General features: G+C 36.7%; 1 protein-coding gene across 1 annotated transcript in view; it reads left to right on the top strand.

Annotated features, from left to right (window-relative positions):
* trdn (triadin) overlaps window positions 1-16,728 on the top strand; it is a 57,381-nt gene extending 40,653 nt beyond the window's left edge. Inside the window, 18 exon segments of the mRNA XM_072676017.1 lie at window positions 1,768-1,812; window positions 1,969-2,013; window positions 4,391-4,432; window positions 4,705-4,758; window positions 4,855-4,902; window positions 6,968-7,018; window positions 7,100-7,144; window positions 7,245-7,292; window positions 8,420-8,464; window positions 8,555-8,602; window positions 9,240-9,281; window positions 9,380-9,409; window positions 11,055-11,099; window positions 11,904-11,960; window positions 12,817-12,861; window positions 12,959-12,988; window positions 14,967-15,002; window positions 16,376-16,728. Coding sequence (XP_072532118.1) covers window positions 1,768-1,812; window positions 1,969-2,013; window positions 4,391-4,432; window positions 4,705-4,758; window positions 4,855-4,902; window positions 6,968-7,018; window positions 7,100-7,144; window positions 7,245-7,292; window positions 8,420-8,464; window positions 8,555-8,602; window positions 9,240-9,281; window positions 9,380-9,409; window positions 11,055-11,099; window positions 11,904-11,960; window positions 12,817-12,861; window positions 12,959-12,988; window positions 14,967-15,002; window positions 16,376-16,545 — 926 coding nt within the window. The 3' untranslated portion in view covers window positions 16,546-16,728.
* Window positions 16,729-17,255: the final 527 nt, after the last annotated feature.

The raw sequence follows: 17,255 nt of genomic DNA, 5'->3' as shown, positions 1-17,255 counted from the left end.
TCCAAATCCGGAATGATCCGGAGTCCTGAAGATTTCAGAACGGCACAATTGAAAACACTGAACGAGACACAAACATAAAACAGTTATCACATCAACACAGTTTTCTGGATTCACTACTGACAACTGTGATGTAGGGTAGTGTTGGTGGAAATTACAAGCCATATTCAAATGAAATAAATTAAACGCAAAAGGATTAAAGCCACTGGAAGAAGATCATTAAGAGGATCATTAATTGGGCTCCTCTCAAACCAGATAATAATCTCCCAGGCTAACTGAACATGTGGGCCAGAATGATGCAATGCAGCTTCAAGACAAGAACAGACACTGTTCGTGTTACATTGTGCTACCAGGATATTTCAATTTTATATTGCAATAATCCATCAAAACTTCTAAAGTGAAATAGGCTTTGAATACCAGCTCACCCTTAAAAATAATATAATATTTTGTCACATATGTCACTGTTAACAGAATATGCATACACTTGCCAAGCACTTTATTAGGAACACCTATACACGTGCTCATTCACACAATTATCCAACCAGCCAGCTGTGTGGCAGCAGTACAATGAAAGTCAGAGTCATGTAGATAATGGTCAACAGCTTACGCTAATGGTCCTTACTGAACTTATTTTAAACCTTCAGTATGCCTGCACTACACAAGTGTGTTCATATAATAGAGGCAATACATTGTCTGTGTTTTTAGTTCCAGAATTGCTTATGTCAGTTATAATATAAAATTTACCTCCAAGTAATGTTGGCTGTTTTTGTTTTTGTTTTTTAAATGTCTGCAAAAAAGGAAATGATTAAGCATAATGGCACAACAATAGGGCCCAAAATTGTGTTTTTGTCCTGGTCTGGCCATTATCGGAAGCCTTTTTATTTAAATGCCTGTCTGCCATAGAGCACAATAAATAATAATAAATGGCCTATTGACCAAATCCAATTCCAGCCTAATGTATTTTGACAGCAATGTTTTTCTAGACACAATTCTCTTTCTGACAAAGAACCAAAGCTCTCAAAGTCACCATCTAGTGGCATCTTCAGTAATAACAAGTCATAAATGATCCTCGCATAATATATTAGTGAGAATTATATATTACACTATATTCCAGTTTCATGTAGCAATACAATCTGAGCTTGCCCAGAGAGGAAGTACATGCATTATAATGATCCATTTACCATATCCATTCTAAATGTTGCACAACACAGCAGTATTGATCTCTCCTTAACCTTTTAGCTTTGTCCATGCAGTGCAGACGGCCTGGGTCCCATTTATTAGCCCTGTATCTGTCGGCTGATTCTCAAACAAGAGGAGTCATGTGGGAATTTCTGAGAACATTATTAATTAAGGTTTCTTCACAAACCCAAGACCTATCATGTTCACAGTCCCACACTGCTGTGTAACACACAATAGTGCCCCCTGCTGGAGCTTCCTCAGAGCACCATCACTAGTTTTCAGTGATTTATATGCAGGGTTTATCTTTAATGCATATATTATGTAGCTGATCACAATTATTCAAAATGTAAAGTTGCATCTTACAGTTTTCCTTTCATAGAGCAGTGTGTATAATTACATCGAATGTTGGAATGAAATCTAATCTTTTTCTTTAGAAAACTTAATAAAACAATCAAGCTGGACAAATTAGAAATAGTTAAAGGCCAGTTGAGATGGGTGGCTTTGGCCAATATATTTTCACAGAAGTGAAAAAGGGTACATACTTATTTTATATTTATTTGATGTTATATAAGTCCATGTCTTTATTTTCAGAGGAGGAAGTAAGGAAAGCAGAGCCACAGGAAAAGGAAGAGGAAGGTAAAGAACTCCACTTTACTTAGTAATGTAAAGCATTACATCTTTTTACATTTAGTTACCTAACTTTTACATTTGACAACTTTGACAGTAATTACAATAATACAATAATAAATGTACCATTTATTAAATATTTTTTAATGTTTTTCTACCACGCAGCTGTGAAAGAGAAGGTGGATTCTGAGCTGCCTCAGAAAGGTAAAATCTCCATGGATGCTTTTGGATCTATTTTGATTTTGTTTGCTTTGATTAATGTTACTTTCTGCAGCAGCAAAACAACATCAACAGACCTGTGCACCAACACTGCAGCGGTAGAAGTAAGGGGCAGCAAGATGGACCAAAGCCACACACGTGAACAAAATTGTTGGTACCCCTCGGTTAATGAACGAAAAACCCATAATGGTCACAGAAATAACTTGAATCTGTCAACAAAAAAAAGGTAATAATAAATAAAAATGGTATGAAAATGAACCAATGAAAGTCAGACATTGCTTTTCAACCATGCTAAAACAAAATTATATATAAAAAAATAAATTCCTAAAACAGGCCTGGACGGAAATGATGGTACCCTTAACTTAATATATTGTTGCACAACCTTTTGAGGCAATCACTGCAATCAAATGATTCCTGTAACTGTCAATAATACTTCTGCACCTCTCAGCAGGTATTTTGGCCCACTCCTCATGAGCAAACTGCTCCAGTTGTTTCAGGTTTAAAGGGTGCCTTTTCCAGACAGCATGTTTCTGCTCCTTCCAAAGATGCTCAATAAGATTTAGGTCAGGGCTCATAGAAGACCACTGCAGAATAGTCCAATGTTTTTCTCTTAGCCATTCTTGGATATTTTTAAATCAAAAAATGTTTTGGGTCATTATCCTGTTGCAAGACCCATGAACTGTGACTGAGACCAAGCTTTCTGACACTGGGCAGCACATTTCTCTCTAGAATTCCTTGAGATTTTATTGTACCCTGCACAGATTCAAGACACCCTGTGCCAGATGCAGCAAAGCAGCCCCAGAACATAACAGAGCCTCCTTCATGTTTCACAGTAGGGACAGTGTTCTTTTCTTGATATGATTCATTTTTTCATCTGTGAACATAGAGCTGATGTGCCTTTGCAAAAATGTCCCTTTGGTCACATTGTTTTCAGGGGTACCATAATTTTTGTCTAGGCCTGTTTAATGAGTTCACTTTTTAAAAGAATTCTGTTGAAGCACGGTTCAAAATCAATGTCAGATTTTCATTTGTTAATTTTCATAGAATTTTTATTTATTATTACTTTTGTCAGATTTAAGATTTATTTCTGTGACCATTGTGGGTTTTTCTTTCATTAACCGAGGGTACCAACAATTTTGTTCACATGTGTATTTGTTTTAATGAGCGAAATAAAGCACTGTATATTTCAAATAAAGCATTTGTTGTTTCAGCACTAAACAGATACCCATGTTGTAGAAATGATTTTAAAGTCAATGGGAATCAGAAGTTATAGCATGTTTTCCCCATGGACCGTGACACGCATACCAGAAAGGGTCTTTAAAATGACAGGATATGATAAATCATGCTTAGAGTGACCTGGGACATGACATAATAAAGTAGAAAATGTAGTTGTAATGTTGACGTTCATGAGAAAAACTAGTAAATATAATGAACATATTGTTATGATTATTAATCTACTATTATTCATTTGCTACAGGAAAGGAATCACTTCAAACATAAATTGAGACCTTCAAAATCTCCTAACTATGGTTTTAATAGAGCAACATTGATCAATATACATACACATTCCAGATTTAAAGTTTCAAGTTTACTTCAGTTTACTGAAGAACCCATACCAGTACACAGGTCAATGAGTAGTCTGGTTTCTTTCCATATTATCAGATGTGTGGGAATGGGGTAAATGCACCCCTTTTCTAACTAATCTTGAATATAAACCACCCTAAAAAAGCTGTAAGCACTTGATAAAGACTTGGAGGTAATGATTGGCTGAGTTGGAGTTAAGCTGGAAGGTTATTGCTTCACCTGCTGACGCCTTTACCTAATACAAAATGAGCAACTCTATCACATCATTTTCAGCTATCCCCAGAAAATGGTGAAATTATTGCATACATGGCCAATTTTGCACTTATCGATTGTACATCTTAGAAGGAGTGAACATTTCCAACACAAAATCATTACCGCCCTTCCAGAGAGCTGATCAGCTACTGCTGCAAAATCTGCAATTACCCCAACATCTGCCTGAATCAATGAAAGGGGCCTCATTTATCAGACATTCAGCTTTATGAAATCATATCTAGCAGGATGACTACAAACATCCTGGCACATTTGGATAATAAATGGAATGCATAAATCTGGGACTGAGAATAGCTGAAGATCTTTCATGTGACTGCCACCATTGAGAATGAATGGAGAACACGGGAAAAGCAAACTGAATGGCTCTGTAAAATGAGTGACTGGTATTTTATGCTGCTGTGTTGTTGCACAGTAAGAATTATAAATCATACATGTGTTACTTTGGTTGAGCTCTCCATTAAACCTGTGTTTTTTTTTTCTTTTTTGATAAACATCTTCTGAATTAATTTATCTGCAACTCCAGAACAAGTTGATGTTGTGGCCCCACTCCAGGACTGTAAGTGTGCATATGCATATACACATATATGCCACTGAAAAAAACACTCCAGCCATTTTCAACATAGTGTCGGTTTTGAATCAACAGCTTTTTTCTGCTCTTTTATTAATGAAATTACTGTCTGTGGTCATCAACCATATGCCACAGATAGAGCAGATAGGACTGGGGTATTCATTTAATGTAATACAGGGCATGTTTAACCTTAATATTATTCTAACTGCACAAAGGTAGAATGATAACTACTAAATGTTCTTCTGCAAATCCATCCACAGTGCCTGCATGCCGTCCTGCACCAGTCTACTGCCCTGCACCTCCAGGCTGGTACGGTGAGTACTGCAGCAAATCACCCAAATACACTCAGGAGCTCAGTGTTCTTTTGATTTGACTGAAACATATAACCACAATGGCCATTTACCTTCCAGTTCATCACATAGTCACAGATAGCCCACTGCCACCGACGACTCTGCGAGGTATTAAAAGCCATTTCACTTCAATCTTAAGCAAAGTGGGTCATTAATTGTCAGTATTGACAATGCTGGTGCTCGTGGCCTGAAGTGTCTGAGACAACTAAAAAGCCAGAGGATTTAATTAATCCCAGTGCTTTAAATGTGTTGTATTACATCAGGACATGCTGGCTGAAGCATTTGTGTGTGTGCTTTTGCTGCAAGGTAATTCATTTTGCCCCCCCCCCCCTCTTCCTCCCCCTCCCCATCCACCCTTTTTTACTTCCTTTTAACCTTCTGAGAATAAATGATGCCTACAGGGTGGTAACATGTTACCCAATTTACTCTTTCCTCAGTCTGCAGTGAAAGAGATAGCAGTGATTCTGTGTGTGTGAAATGGACTGCGCTTTACTCCAGCCAACTCGAATCTAGAACTGATATTTTAACACATAACTGACACCATTCCAAAGTCAGTCTCATACGTCCAGCATGAGAGTACATCCATGCTCTGCCCTCATTCTTTTGTGCAGCGACCGCTGCTGAACACTGGTCGAAGATGCCATTCAGCCTAGTGAGAAACTGTAGCGCACAACTTCCATCAAAAATAGATGAAATTATGAAAATGATAACAAACATATTATTACAGTATGCACAATAAAAACTATCTTTGAATAAACTCAATCTTTCCAAACAGTATGACATTTAGTTTGATTCTTTAGTAAAGGTTTCTTTATAATTAACCTAACATTTAAATAGTTAAATGTTATTTAGTTAAATAGACATTATAAACTATATAAACATTTTCTAGATGGTTCTGCATAGAACCTTTTATTTCTACAAACAACTTTATAGCATCCATATAGCATCCAGGGTTCCATTAACATTGTCAGCCAAATAGCCACCTTCTAGTACTATAAAGAACCCTTTTTCTTGACCCCATTAACGCAGCAAGGCTTATTATACCCTAAGGCGTATTACTCGGTAGCTACAGGGACTTCTGTACAAACTGATGGTGCTATTCTCTAGTAATAGAGGTCTGTAATAACACTTTGGCACGCCAACAGCCATAGGATTTTTAGGGGTTAAAGACTGTACTTTTCCTGAGTATTATTGGAGTTGCATAGTTGTACCTTTAGCCAACTACATTTCAATAAGAAAAAGCATACGTTTTATATCTTACAGTGTATAGCAGCCAGTTGAGTCACAGTATTTGTAAGTCATTTTAATTTGTTGCCTATTATTAGTGTAAAATTTAATTTTATATACTTTAGTGTGCAAATGGCACATACAAATATACAAATAGCAATGTATGTTTTTTTAATTTAATCTAAATGGAACCATACATCTTTAATGTGTATATTATCTGAGTAAGATTGACATTTGCCTGTTGAGTTTCTTTTATTGTACAAAAAAAATGAATGTGGAGAAATCTTTTTTAGAAAACTTTTAAGTACTTAACTGGTATTAGGTGGTGTGTTCACTCAACAAGCCTAGTCGTGTTTAACTACTTAAAAAATATAATGTAACAGTTTACCCAGTGATGGTTTGGCCTCTCCCTCATGCCATTTGAAATGAACACACTTTAAAAGTAGGTCTGAGTAATAGACCTAATAGGATAAAAGACTGAGTTGAGTGCTACAGTTTCTCATTAGGGTGAACATGATTTTACCAACAGTCTGTAAGGCCATACAACAGTAGTTATTAAACAACATGTTTGTGGGGAAGATCAATTAGTTAGTTAATAAACCAGCAGTGTTATGGTTTTGGCTGTCTGTTGCTTTTAGTCTTTTATCTTAAAAGCTGTCCACGCATGGCTACTGCAGCAAGCTTCATAGACCAAACTGTCTGGGGATATAATGTAACATTTCTTTAGGTCTGCTGCCGTAATGTATGTAGCTTCAGTGAAAAAAAAAACCCAAAACATTCAGTCCCCAAACTGTTTGCTCTGTTGTCAAGTGGTTGCTCATGCACTGCTGTGTTGCTTGAGCTGGAAATGATTATTATAGCTGCATTTAATCTGTAATTCTAATCTCTCATGCTCTTATCTGAGCAATTCATTGAAATTCTTTCAAGGTTTTGGCTTGTTTTTCAGAATCTCATGTTGCTGCAATAGCAACTCATGCTGTCACCATTCAAAGAACAGGTATGTACTCTTTAAAAAAACACAATTTAATTACAGGCTCATTTTGGTCTGTTTTTACATGCTGTTCTTTTGTGACAATAGAAGAACCAGATGCTGACAAAAAGAAACCAGAAGAGAAAAAGAAAAGTAAGAATTTCAATAATACAGTTCACAGCAGCAGTTTAACATTGTCATGAGACATTTATTAATGTGAACACCATCATGGATCACTGGTTTCTAATTTCAGAGCCACCTGTACAGAAGAAAAAAGCTAAAGAAACTTCTGTGAAGAAAGGTAAGTAAATTACTTAAAAGAAATATTTAAGAAACTAATTTATGGTTAAGTAGCTACGGTTATAAGAGCCATTTAAAGTTGTTGCAAACTGGAGCACCAAAGAGCAACATGACTGTGTGATAAATGTGAACTTAAAGGATAGTTTAACATTTTAGCAAATTGCCATTGTTCCACCAAAGTTACTCATTTTCAGAATGTTTTCCTGACATCACACAGCATAAAATTATATCTACTTGAATCACTGAAACAATTTCCAAATGTCCGACTATTTGTTGTAATGCCTTCTGCCTTCTAATGAATGCATTCAGCTACTTTACCGTGCACCAATTGCTGACTCTCTGGAGCAGATAAATATGAACCTATTGGCACCATGCCTAATTACAGGCGTGGGCTAGAGGGGTATAAAGCTCCCCAGCATTGAGCTGTGAAGCAGTGGAGCTGTGTTATCAGGAATCATGACGGTGCTCCATCCAATACTTTTGGGATGAGTTGGGAAGTATGAGGATGAGGTGGGGTGGTAATCCTCTGGTGACAAAATGACCTCACTAACACAAACACTTGCCACTGTTTTCACAGTAGTGCTACTAGATCTGGTAGAAAGCCTTTTCTGGACAATAAAGACAGTTCAACTCTTTTTTAATACCTTTGAATTGGAAGAAACAATGAATGAGCAGGTGTCCCAGTACTTTTGTCAAAGTATTGTGTAGTATATATTTCTCATTATTGTTGAAAGAAATGTTCCAAGTTATTCAACCTGAATGTAGAATTTGTTACCTGTATGTTATGTTAAGGTCATTTTATCTTTCTTACACCCTCAAGCCAGCCATGAGTTAACCAAGCTGTGTTTCTCCCCTAGCTAATATGTGTGAGAAATCACCACAGCAAAGATCTGAAAAGCACAAATAGCAGTTGTGTGTGATACAAAGAGCTGCCACATGTAGCCAGCTGCTAACAACAGAACTTTACTTTTAAATTCTGCTCTACATAAATGACCGTGCTGTCTTTACAAAGGTGGATTTCTTGGCTACAGATTCGACGTTTTGGTTCTTAATCTTAGAACATTATCTCAGAGATTTCGAAAGCAATGTCAGATATACTTAACTTTGCCCTGTTGTTGTTTACATCAGCCTTAACGCCGAAAGAGAAAGCAAAAGCAACAGCTCTGAAGAAAGGTATACCAGCTTAATAACAAAACACTGCTTCATTTATAAATCAAGCAGTACTCTTTGAGTGTTATTCAGTTGTTGTGTTTTCATTTACAGATCGTGAGGCTTCTAAGGAGAAGATACGACTGATTCCTCGTAAGAGAGGTTAGTTTTGGATTGAAAGATAAAGATCAACATCTAATCTGTAGTAGAACCTGATCTGAAACAAGCTACAAAATTCTGTCTTCCTCATCAGTGCAGTGTCACAGAATAGTCAAGGAATAGTACATTTACTAGAGAAGAAAAAGTTATTTACCTAAGTTACGTTATGTAAGCCTCCATTTATGTCGAATATAATTTTCTTTTTTGTTTTTTTTTATTTAAACATTTTTAAACAAGCTTAATGTAACCTGAAAACAATGTTAAATGTTCAAAACATACAGTTCACTTCTTCATAAATGGAAACTAACCTCCAAGACATTCTGCTTCAAATTCATTGCTTTTGTAATGTCACAAAACACAGTGCATTTACACATATTAACCTATTTAGCCTACAGCAGTTTAGACTCACACATTCACAACTAGAGTTACTATAACTGAATCTCAGGGAAAGGAAAATACATTTAGAATATGGGCCTTTTAATGTAAGTAAATGTAATTTATTCCCATGAATTCTGAACCTTTCCTATTAAAACTATTTGGACCATCCATAAAATGAATTCCACACAATGTAAATTATGATAAACAATGAAAACAATGAAATGAAAATAATGACTTGAATTGTTCCTGATGTCTCCCACAGAAGCACAGAAGCTAGTCAAACCCACTAAAGTAACCACAACCGGTAGGTATATACAGTATTGAATATTATTATTATTACTATTTTCTTTTACATCCATTTGAACAGAATTCAGATGACTAATAAAAATGTTTCCCACACAGTAAAACAGAAAGTCAGAACAGTAAAGAAAGGTTAGTCTGAACTAAATCCTTCAATCCATTTCAACATTAAAATCTAATTATTTAAATCTCCTTTAATATCGCCTCTTTCTACAGCACTGACACACCATGCTTTCCTAGTAGGACCTACTTTAATGGTCAATTTTCTTCTTTATAGAAAGACCACTATTTAAAGTCACATGCTCTGGTGTTCTGCTAAATATGACAAGACCAGCTAGTATTAAAGTCTGTTTATGAAGACATGTGACTCCAGTTTGTGAGTATGATTAGAAGAGCAAGATATGATTAACAATGTAATTCCTATTAGTCTAAATTACAGACATCAAGACTAAACCTCCAATGAAGTAAACAAGCACTGTTTATTAAGTATATCTCTTCAGCATGGCCCAGAAATAAACAGAAATTATATTAATTCTGAAAGCCAGACATGAAGAGGGAAGCCTAAAGCCATCTTCAAGTAAAAGTCGAGTTACTTCAGTGAAATCATGACTTTCTTAGACATGAAAGTATAGCTAGCAAACATGAGTAAAGAAAACTGTAGGGTCCAAAACTCCTCAAGGAATTACTTTTTATAGAGCAGTGGAACTTCTTAGTACATGAAGTCTGTTAGACCTTTTTCTTCTCTTCATGGAACCTTTTGGGCTAAAGCCTAAGCTACAAAGTGAGAGGTGTGAGCAACAATACAGCAGTCCAGGAGCTGAAACATCACAACATGATGCAACAAAACACAATAAAAGGGACCACTAGCTCAATGTGAATGCATGAGCTACTGAACAATTTGGATAAAGGATTTTATTCAACACAGGTTGCTTTTTCTTACAAGTATGCTTTATCATTTTCATATCATCAAAATAATCATACAACAAATATAACTATACACCTTAGCTACAGCTAACTGCAAAACAACTGAGTAAACAGAATAGTCTCAACCCAACTTTTCTGAAAGCCAAGTGTAGCTTCTGTAGAAGATCATTTCTGTGCAAACACTGTATGAAGGAAAACAGCCTTGAGTTACATATAGTCTACTAATAGCTCCAGCAATTAGTATTAACATTATAAATATGCAAGCACACAAATACATTGTATATTTTATAACAGCTTTAAAAGTTGGTGTCTCATTTGAAAGCCGCCTAAAGCTACACACTTATCCCTCTCGAGACAGGTCCTAATTATGAAAACACACATTTGTTTTGCCAGCTTGTGTAGGACTCGAAACAAAATAGTCTACCATTGTTAATTGACAAATCATCTAGCAATGTGGTTTGGAGGCGAACAATTATATTGTAATTATAAACGGGGAACACATCCAGCTGATGCTATTAGAGGTAATTGCATCCATGGTACATTAATCATCTAAAAAATGACAAAGATTTTAATCTAAATCAATGTTTTAGAAGGGCTGCTAGCATACTTCTAAACACACTCTGTTTCATTTCACTCGTGATGATTCAGAGGCTAATCTGACCACTTTGGCTAACCATAAAAGGCACTGTATTTCTGTAGTCTTTTACTATGTCATGGATAAAAAAATGTTTAGATTTTGACAAAGTTCTCAATTCTAATGATGCTAAATTCAATAATATTTAATAATCTGATACATTTTTATTATTGTTGTTTAGAACACACTAATGTTTGGTTTCAATTATCTTAACATAAGCAGAGGAGAGGAAGATGACCAAGGATGCAAAGTCATCTGTTGAGGGTAGGTAAACAGGCAGCATGCTCTTGTTCCTTGGGACATTTTGTGAAGGTTACCGGCTTTAAACATAGTTGATCCTTTAATGCATTTGGTGTCTGACGTTTATTTTCTGAATTTTGTAATCTTGCTATTAGGTAGTGGAAGTTTATATTTGACCAAGAAAGCATTGTGCTATACTGTATGCCTAAGACAACCCACACTTGCCAAAAATAGTTTTGAGTTAGTCAGTTCTAACAGACTTGCATATGTGGTATCTGAACACATCTGAGACCCACTGTTCTATATAGACAAAAGCATGAATACAATTCTAGCTTCCACACTGCTTCTACATTTATTTTCATCTGTGCAACAACAGAGCTTTATCTTGAGTGTAGAACTAAAAAAGCAAACATGTCTTTGCCAAACATGTCTTAACAGATCGACTGTATTTAATAAAACGGGAAAGTTGTGTTAAATTGATTTTTGCCTTAACTTGCCTTAACCAAAACCCTAAAGTAATTTAATCCAATTCATTAATGAGACCTTTAGTTCATAATTTGTCATCAGTAAAAAAAAAAACAACACTTCCACATCTGTTCATTGTCATCGAATGTGAAAGTGTAAAATCACATTATTGCTTAGCGTGTAAAGAGGATGACAGAAAATCAACACCTTTTTGTTCCCTGTCACACCGTATAAAGACTGGTGAAAGAAATAAAATGTGATGGCTCTCATTAACAGTGATTTCCTTTTTTCTTATTGCCTACTGTGCGCATGATATTACACTACTGACCTGAGAGTAATGTCCTCCATTCACTCTACTGGTAGGTAAAAAGAAGACCATCACAGCAAAGACTAAACCAGTTGTTAAAGCAAAGGCTCCAGGTAGGTGTTAGAGATGTTTCTAACATTAGAGTTATAAGACTAATGTCATGTAGTGTCAGAACACAACACAAAAGCAAATATGTTTGAGATCACTCAACTGGACAGGTGTGGTTGATTCAGCCATGAGACTTACAAAATGTTAACTAGCTTCTAAAAACTCCCATTACCCGTTAGCTTCATGAGCCTCCAATACAAATCTGAAGAGCTCTGGACATCAAATATGTCTAATCTCATGGCTGACTAACAACATTAAGAGTAAAGGGGTAAAATAGTCTACAAGAACTGGTGGATGGATGAAACCATTGTCAATATTAAATTCCACATTCCTTTAGGTCTCTTTAGCCAAATAGAGTCAATCACAACATTAACATGTGAGCTGGACTCGTTTGTGAGGTATTTATTACATGTATAGTATTTCATGTGTTATCCACCACTGAATGAGCGCTGTTAGGATGTACTTTCCATAAGACTATAGAGTTAATCTTATTCCACAAGTGATCATATGCAAACTGCTGCAGTCACTCAAATCCTTGTTAAACTCTCAGTGTTAATTGACACAAGAAAATTGGATCTGTCAAGTAAAATAACTTTAGAATAAAAGCCTGACAGACGCTCTGCACTCTTATGACAGCGATGATGAAATGAGCGTCCCTTTGATTGCCTGTTACATCACTCCGTAATTACTACTGCACGTCCTCGGCACAAAGAAAGCAGACAGAAAGAGTAGAAATCACTCACTTTTGAAGCTTGATTATGATGGCTGTGTCAGACAGTGTTAGTGTAACCATGGCTAAGGAATAGACTGAAAACAGCAAAGCCCCCACGCATATGATGCCTTATTCCTCTCTATTCACAGGTAAAGTCTCTCCAGAAGAGAAAAAAACTGCCAAGGACATAAAAGGTATGAAAAAGTTTTAGTTATTTAACTTGAATATGAATCAGCTGTAAAACAGCTATCACTGATTCGTCTCTGATTCTTTCCTTTACTTTGTCTCTAGAAAAATCCACTGAGCCACCTGCACCAGCAAGTAAGTACAGTTGTGTGTGTTACTAAAGGTGAAGAGCATCATTAGTACTATGTCTGATATGCTACATGACAGCGCTATGCCTTACCACAGAGGATATGCGTTTCATTTTAGTATAAGGAAGGAAAGTCACCCTGAACTTGTGGTGAAAACATATGTTAACTATAGCAACAAGTTGGTCCAGCTGGACCATGGAGGGCAGAAGGTTGTTAGGTAATCAGACCACCTCAGGAAAGAAGCTCTTGTGGAGTCTGGTAGTAGTAGAATGGAATGGTACCATTTGCCAGATGGCAGGAAGTTGAAGAGTTCATGTGAGGGGTCTTCCATAACGCCGGGTGTCTTGCGGACGCAGCATTTTGGAAGGTGGTGTTGGTGGTAGTTAGAGAGCACCCGAAGATGTTCTCAGCTGTCTGGCTCTTATATGGTTTAGCACAATGTCTGTTCAAAAAAGCTAGGGCTCAGCTGACACATACAGTTTGGTAAATAAATCCGTGATTTGGCATTGGTGGAAATCCATAAAGCACAAATAAAATTACTGGTTCATAAGCTTCATTTTTAGATGTTAGTTGTCTGTATTGCTGATAAAATATTCACCTACATTAACATAAACGAATATATCATATGTTTTCTTACTATCATAAGAATTAAAACGAGTCTCACATACTTGCCATTTGTAGAACTTGGGAAAACTACCAAAACCACCAGGCACCATTAAGGTATTATCTTCATCCATTGGCTAATGCCAATCAATTAACATCACTGTGTTCCAAGACCTAGACCAACTATATCACTAAACACACACTCACTGTCCACTTTATTTGAAATCCTTACCTGTACCCTTACCTTGGTAATTACAATTACAATTACTTGCTGTTTCAGCACAGTTTATCAGCCTCCCCTCTACCCTGTTCTATATCGGTCAGTTTCAGACCACAGGACCACTGTGGACCCGATACTATTTAGGTATGGGCCAGGCACATTATTTGCACAGACATGAGCATATACAGTTAAGAGTGACTTATCAAGGTCAAGAGCAGTGAGTCTCAAAATGAGCCCCGCAGACAGTACAGGGTTTGGCTCCATCCTTACGTGTTGGGAGTTGGAATAGAGCACAAATATGGACTTTCAGGTAGAAAGTGATGTGGTGGGTTTTTGGGGTGGGGATTTGATCCACAACACAAGTTGCACAATAACAGATGGACTACAATCTACCAGCAGGGAGGAGCTACAAGGTTAAGGTGTCTAATAAAGTGATATGACTCAGACTCATAGTATTGGAATCACCATTACGCACCGTACTCTTTTTAGTGGTCTCTCATTTACCATTTTACATGGTCATCCTCTTACTGATTGCATCTGGCTGGGTGTATCCTATCTGGAAAAACTTAGATGCATGTTCAGGTCTTTGAAATCACAAAAAAACATTTGACTTAAAAAGTGTTTTTTTTGTTGTTGTTGTTTTTTTTTGGGGTGGGTCAAAATTATATAATAATAATAATAATAATAATAATCCAGGACCAAAATGACACCTCATAGTCATGCTTACATTTAAGTGGTTGACCACTGTGGATTCATTTTCTGTTGGCCTTTTTTCCCAAAAGTCTGGACTGCACTGAGCAGCCTTACATAAAGACACCTACATTTAACAACGTCTCTATTCACACCTCTCCCATTTCACAGAAATCTGTCTCTGGCCTTGTATTTCAATACCTTTGTTCATAACCCACTGAATGCTTAACATTATTTGCAGCACTTTTTCACACCACCAAAACACTTTCTGAGCCTGAGTATTGAAATCCAAGGTCCTGTTGTCCACTGAAGTTACCAGGTTTACAGATTTCTTAAAACTAAAACGGCTCCTCAGCTGCTTTACTTACTAATATAGTGATCTTTAATGAATTTCACACTGCCTGATGCATTTTACTGTTCACATGCTTGTCCCTAATCCATTTCCCTCCATCCTTCCCTATTCATTAATTAGAAGCTGAAGAAAATGTTACTGAGGGCAAGAAGCCAGGTAAGCCACACTGCCACACCCATGCACATACATTTATAAATTTTGTAGTAGAAGTAAAAGAGCATTTTGTCTCAAAAATGAATCAACTCATTAGAACTGATTCAATATTTTTAATAATGGTTATGGGACAAAGTGTGTTGCACCATGCAACAAATGGGACTGCAAAGTAGCTCCATGTGTAATGCTGTCCACAACCGACCTATATAATATATAACCACTGGTGCAATACTGTGCAATGAAAGTGTTGAGTTATTTCAAATTATTTATTTTGTGTGTGTGTGTAGTGTGTGTGTGTGTTTGTGCCTTTAAAAACACTATGTAACATAAAGTCAGTAATCCATGCTGTTGGTCAGCAAAGCTGACTTACTTGATTAACTCGAATTAAGGGCTGAATAGATAAACTAGGTTTTGGGTGTTCTTCTTCTTCTTCTTATTATTATTATTATTATTATTATGTGTATCTGTTACACTGCCCAAATATATGCATAAGATGCACAGTACTGTACATGTGAGTGTATTTCATGTACACAAGTCTCTCTCTCTTTCTCTCTTCAATATTTGTCCAAAATTTTAGTTGAAATGAGTATTTTTAATATTCATTTCATGTGAATTCATTAATTAATTTCATTTCATTAATTACTTCATTTCATTCAAACACAGAATCAAAGATTCAACCAACACTTTTTGCCCACTGGCAAGTCTATATGTGTGATGAAGAGCACTTCTTTCATTCAGGGCCTCGTGGCCAACTGCTTTGAATTCTGCAAACCATGTAAATATTGTTTTTAGGTGGTTCTAACTACAGAACACACAGTGTACACACATCTCTATTACAAATATGGTTCTTTAGGGAACCAAAAGTGATTCTTCTATATCAAAGCACCCTTTGTATCACCTTTGTTAAGAGTGAAAAAAAAATCATATCAGTGTGGAATAGAACTGCCCACAACTGCCCTCTTTCATTTTTTTTAGGACCAGTACCACTCATTAGTCAGGGCACCACACACCATCACCTAAAAAGAGACTTAAAAGAGATTTACTTTTACATTTATTTCAATGTGTTTAACTTGTTGAATTAAACAATTGAATGAAAGTCTGATCACTTAAGTGTAGTTGTTCTGTACTTGTCCACCCCTGGTTGTATTGTAAACACAGCTCAGTCTTATGTAATAAGAATTAGTTGAAATTAGACAGGCAAGCTGTGTGCGGGATTGTGTGTTACAATCTCTCTTTGGTTTGAATGGGAGTTTTGCCTGAAGCTTGGAAAGACTGTTCAACAACAGAAAAAGAAGCTGGCATGGGCCAATGTTAGAACCTAATTACGCTCGTTCTGGAAATCTGGGTACCTAATCACTGTTTTCTCTCTTCAGCAGGGAAGATCCCATACTTTCAGTGTGTGTTAGTGGGTGGAAAAGGCAGTCAGTATCCATTACGCCCACTGTCTCCCGCCATGACTCCTGCTATTAACCCAGCCATGATGAGAGCCATGATGGAGCAGAGAGCCAGCGTGCTGGAGCAGAAGGCCAAGGCAGCAGGACAGTAACTTCTCCACCCCAAACTGAAGACAACCTAAACCATGCTCTAGAGTTCCTGCAGCCCATATGAAAATGGAGTATACCTCAGTGTAGTGTGGACATATTTCAAAATCTAAAGAATATTCTGCGCTATATTTTCAATATATTACATTTTTGAATGGGAAGCCTCTCCATGGAGCTCTCCACTGAAATGGACACCAAGACTAAACACCTCAGAAAAGACTTCCAGATTTTCATGTGTGAGCCTATGGGTTCTAGAGCTAATAGTCTGTTTCTTTATGAACAGCTTTAGCAGTTAACCCGCGCTCACTGTTACAGAAACAGGTAACATCGTATTGGAATCCAGGTATCTAACATAACACTGACATAGCCATACTGTACACATGTCATGGCAGATGTCATATGCTGCCACACACTGTCATGACAGATTATGTCCACTAATATAAGTGTCATGTTACTAATAACTGTTATGACAGATGATCCAGTGGTTGTTGTCATGATTTCTGTCGAATTAAATGTTAAGTCATGACATGGGACATTACAGTCATGACTGCAGTGGACGCTGTTATATTACTGGACATTATCTGTCATGACATATTACATCTGTCATAGCATGCTATGTGAGTGTTATGTAGCTGGATTCAAGTAAAGCCATAACTGTCTGTTTAATGATGATCATAAACAATGATCATCAACTATGCAGTACCTGAGGGGAACA

The sequence above is a fragment of the Salminus brasiliensis genome, chromosome 1 (genome assembly GCF_030463535.1).
Source record: "Salminus brasiliensis chromosome 1, fSalBra1.hap2, whole genome shotgun sequence".
Classification (NCBI taxonomy): Eukaryota; Metazoa; Chordata; class Actinopteri; order Characiformes; family Bryconidae; genus Salminus; species Salminus brasiliensis.
Note: the sequence above shows the minus strand (reverse complement) of the source record. Positions and strands in the feature narration are given on the sequence as shown.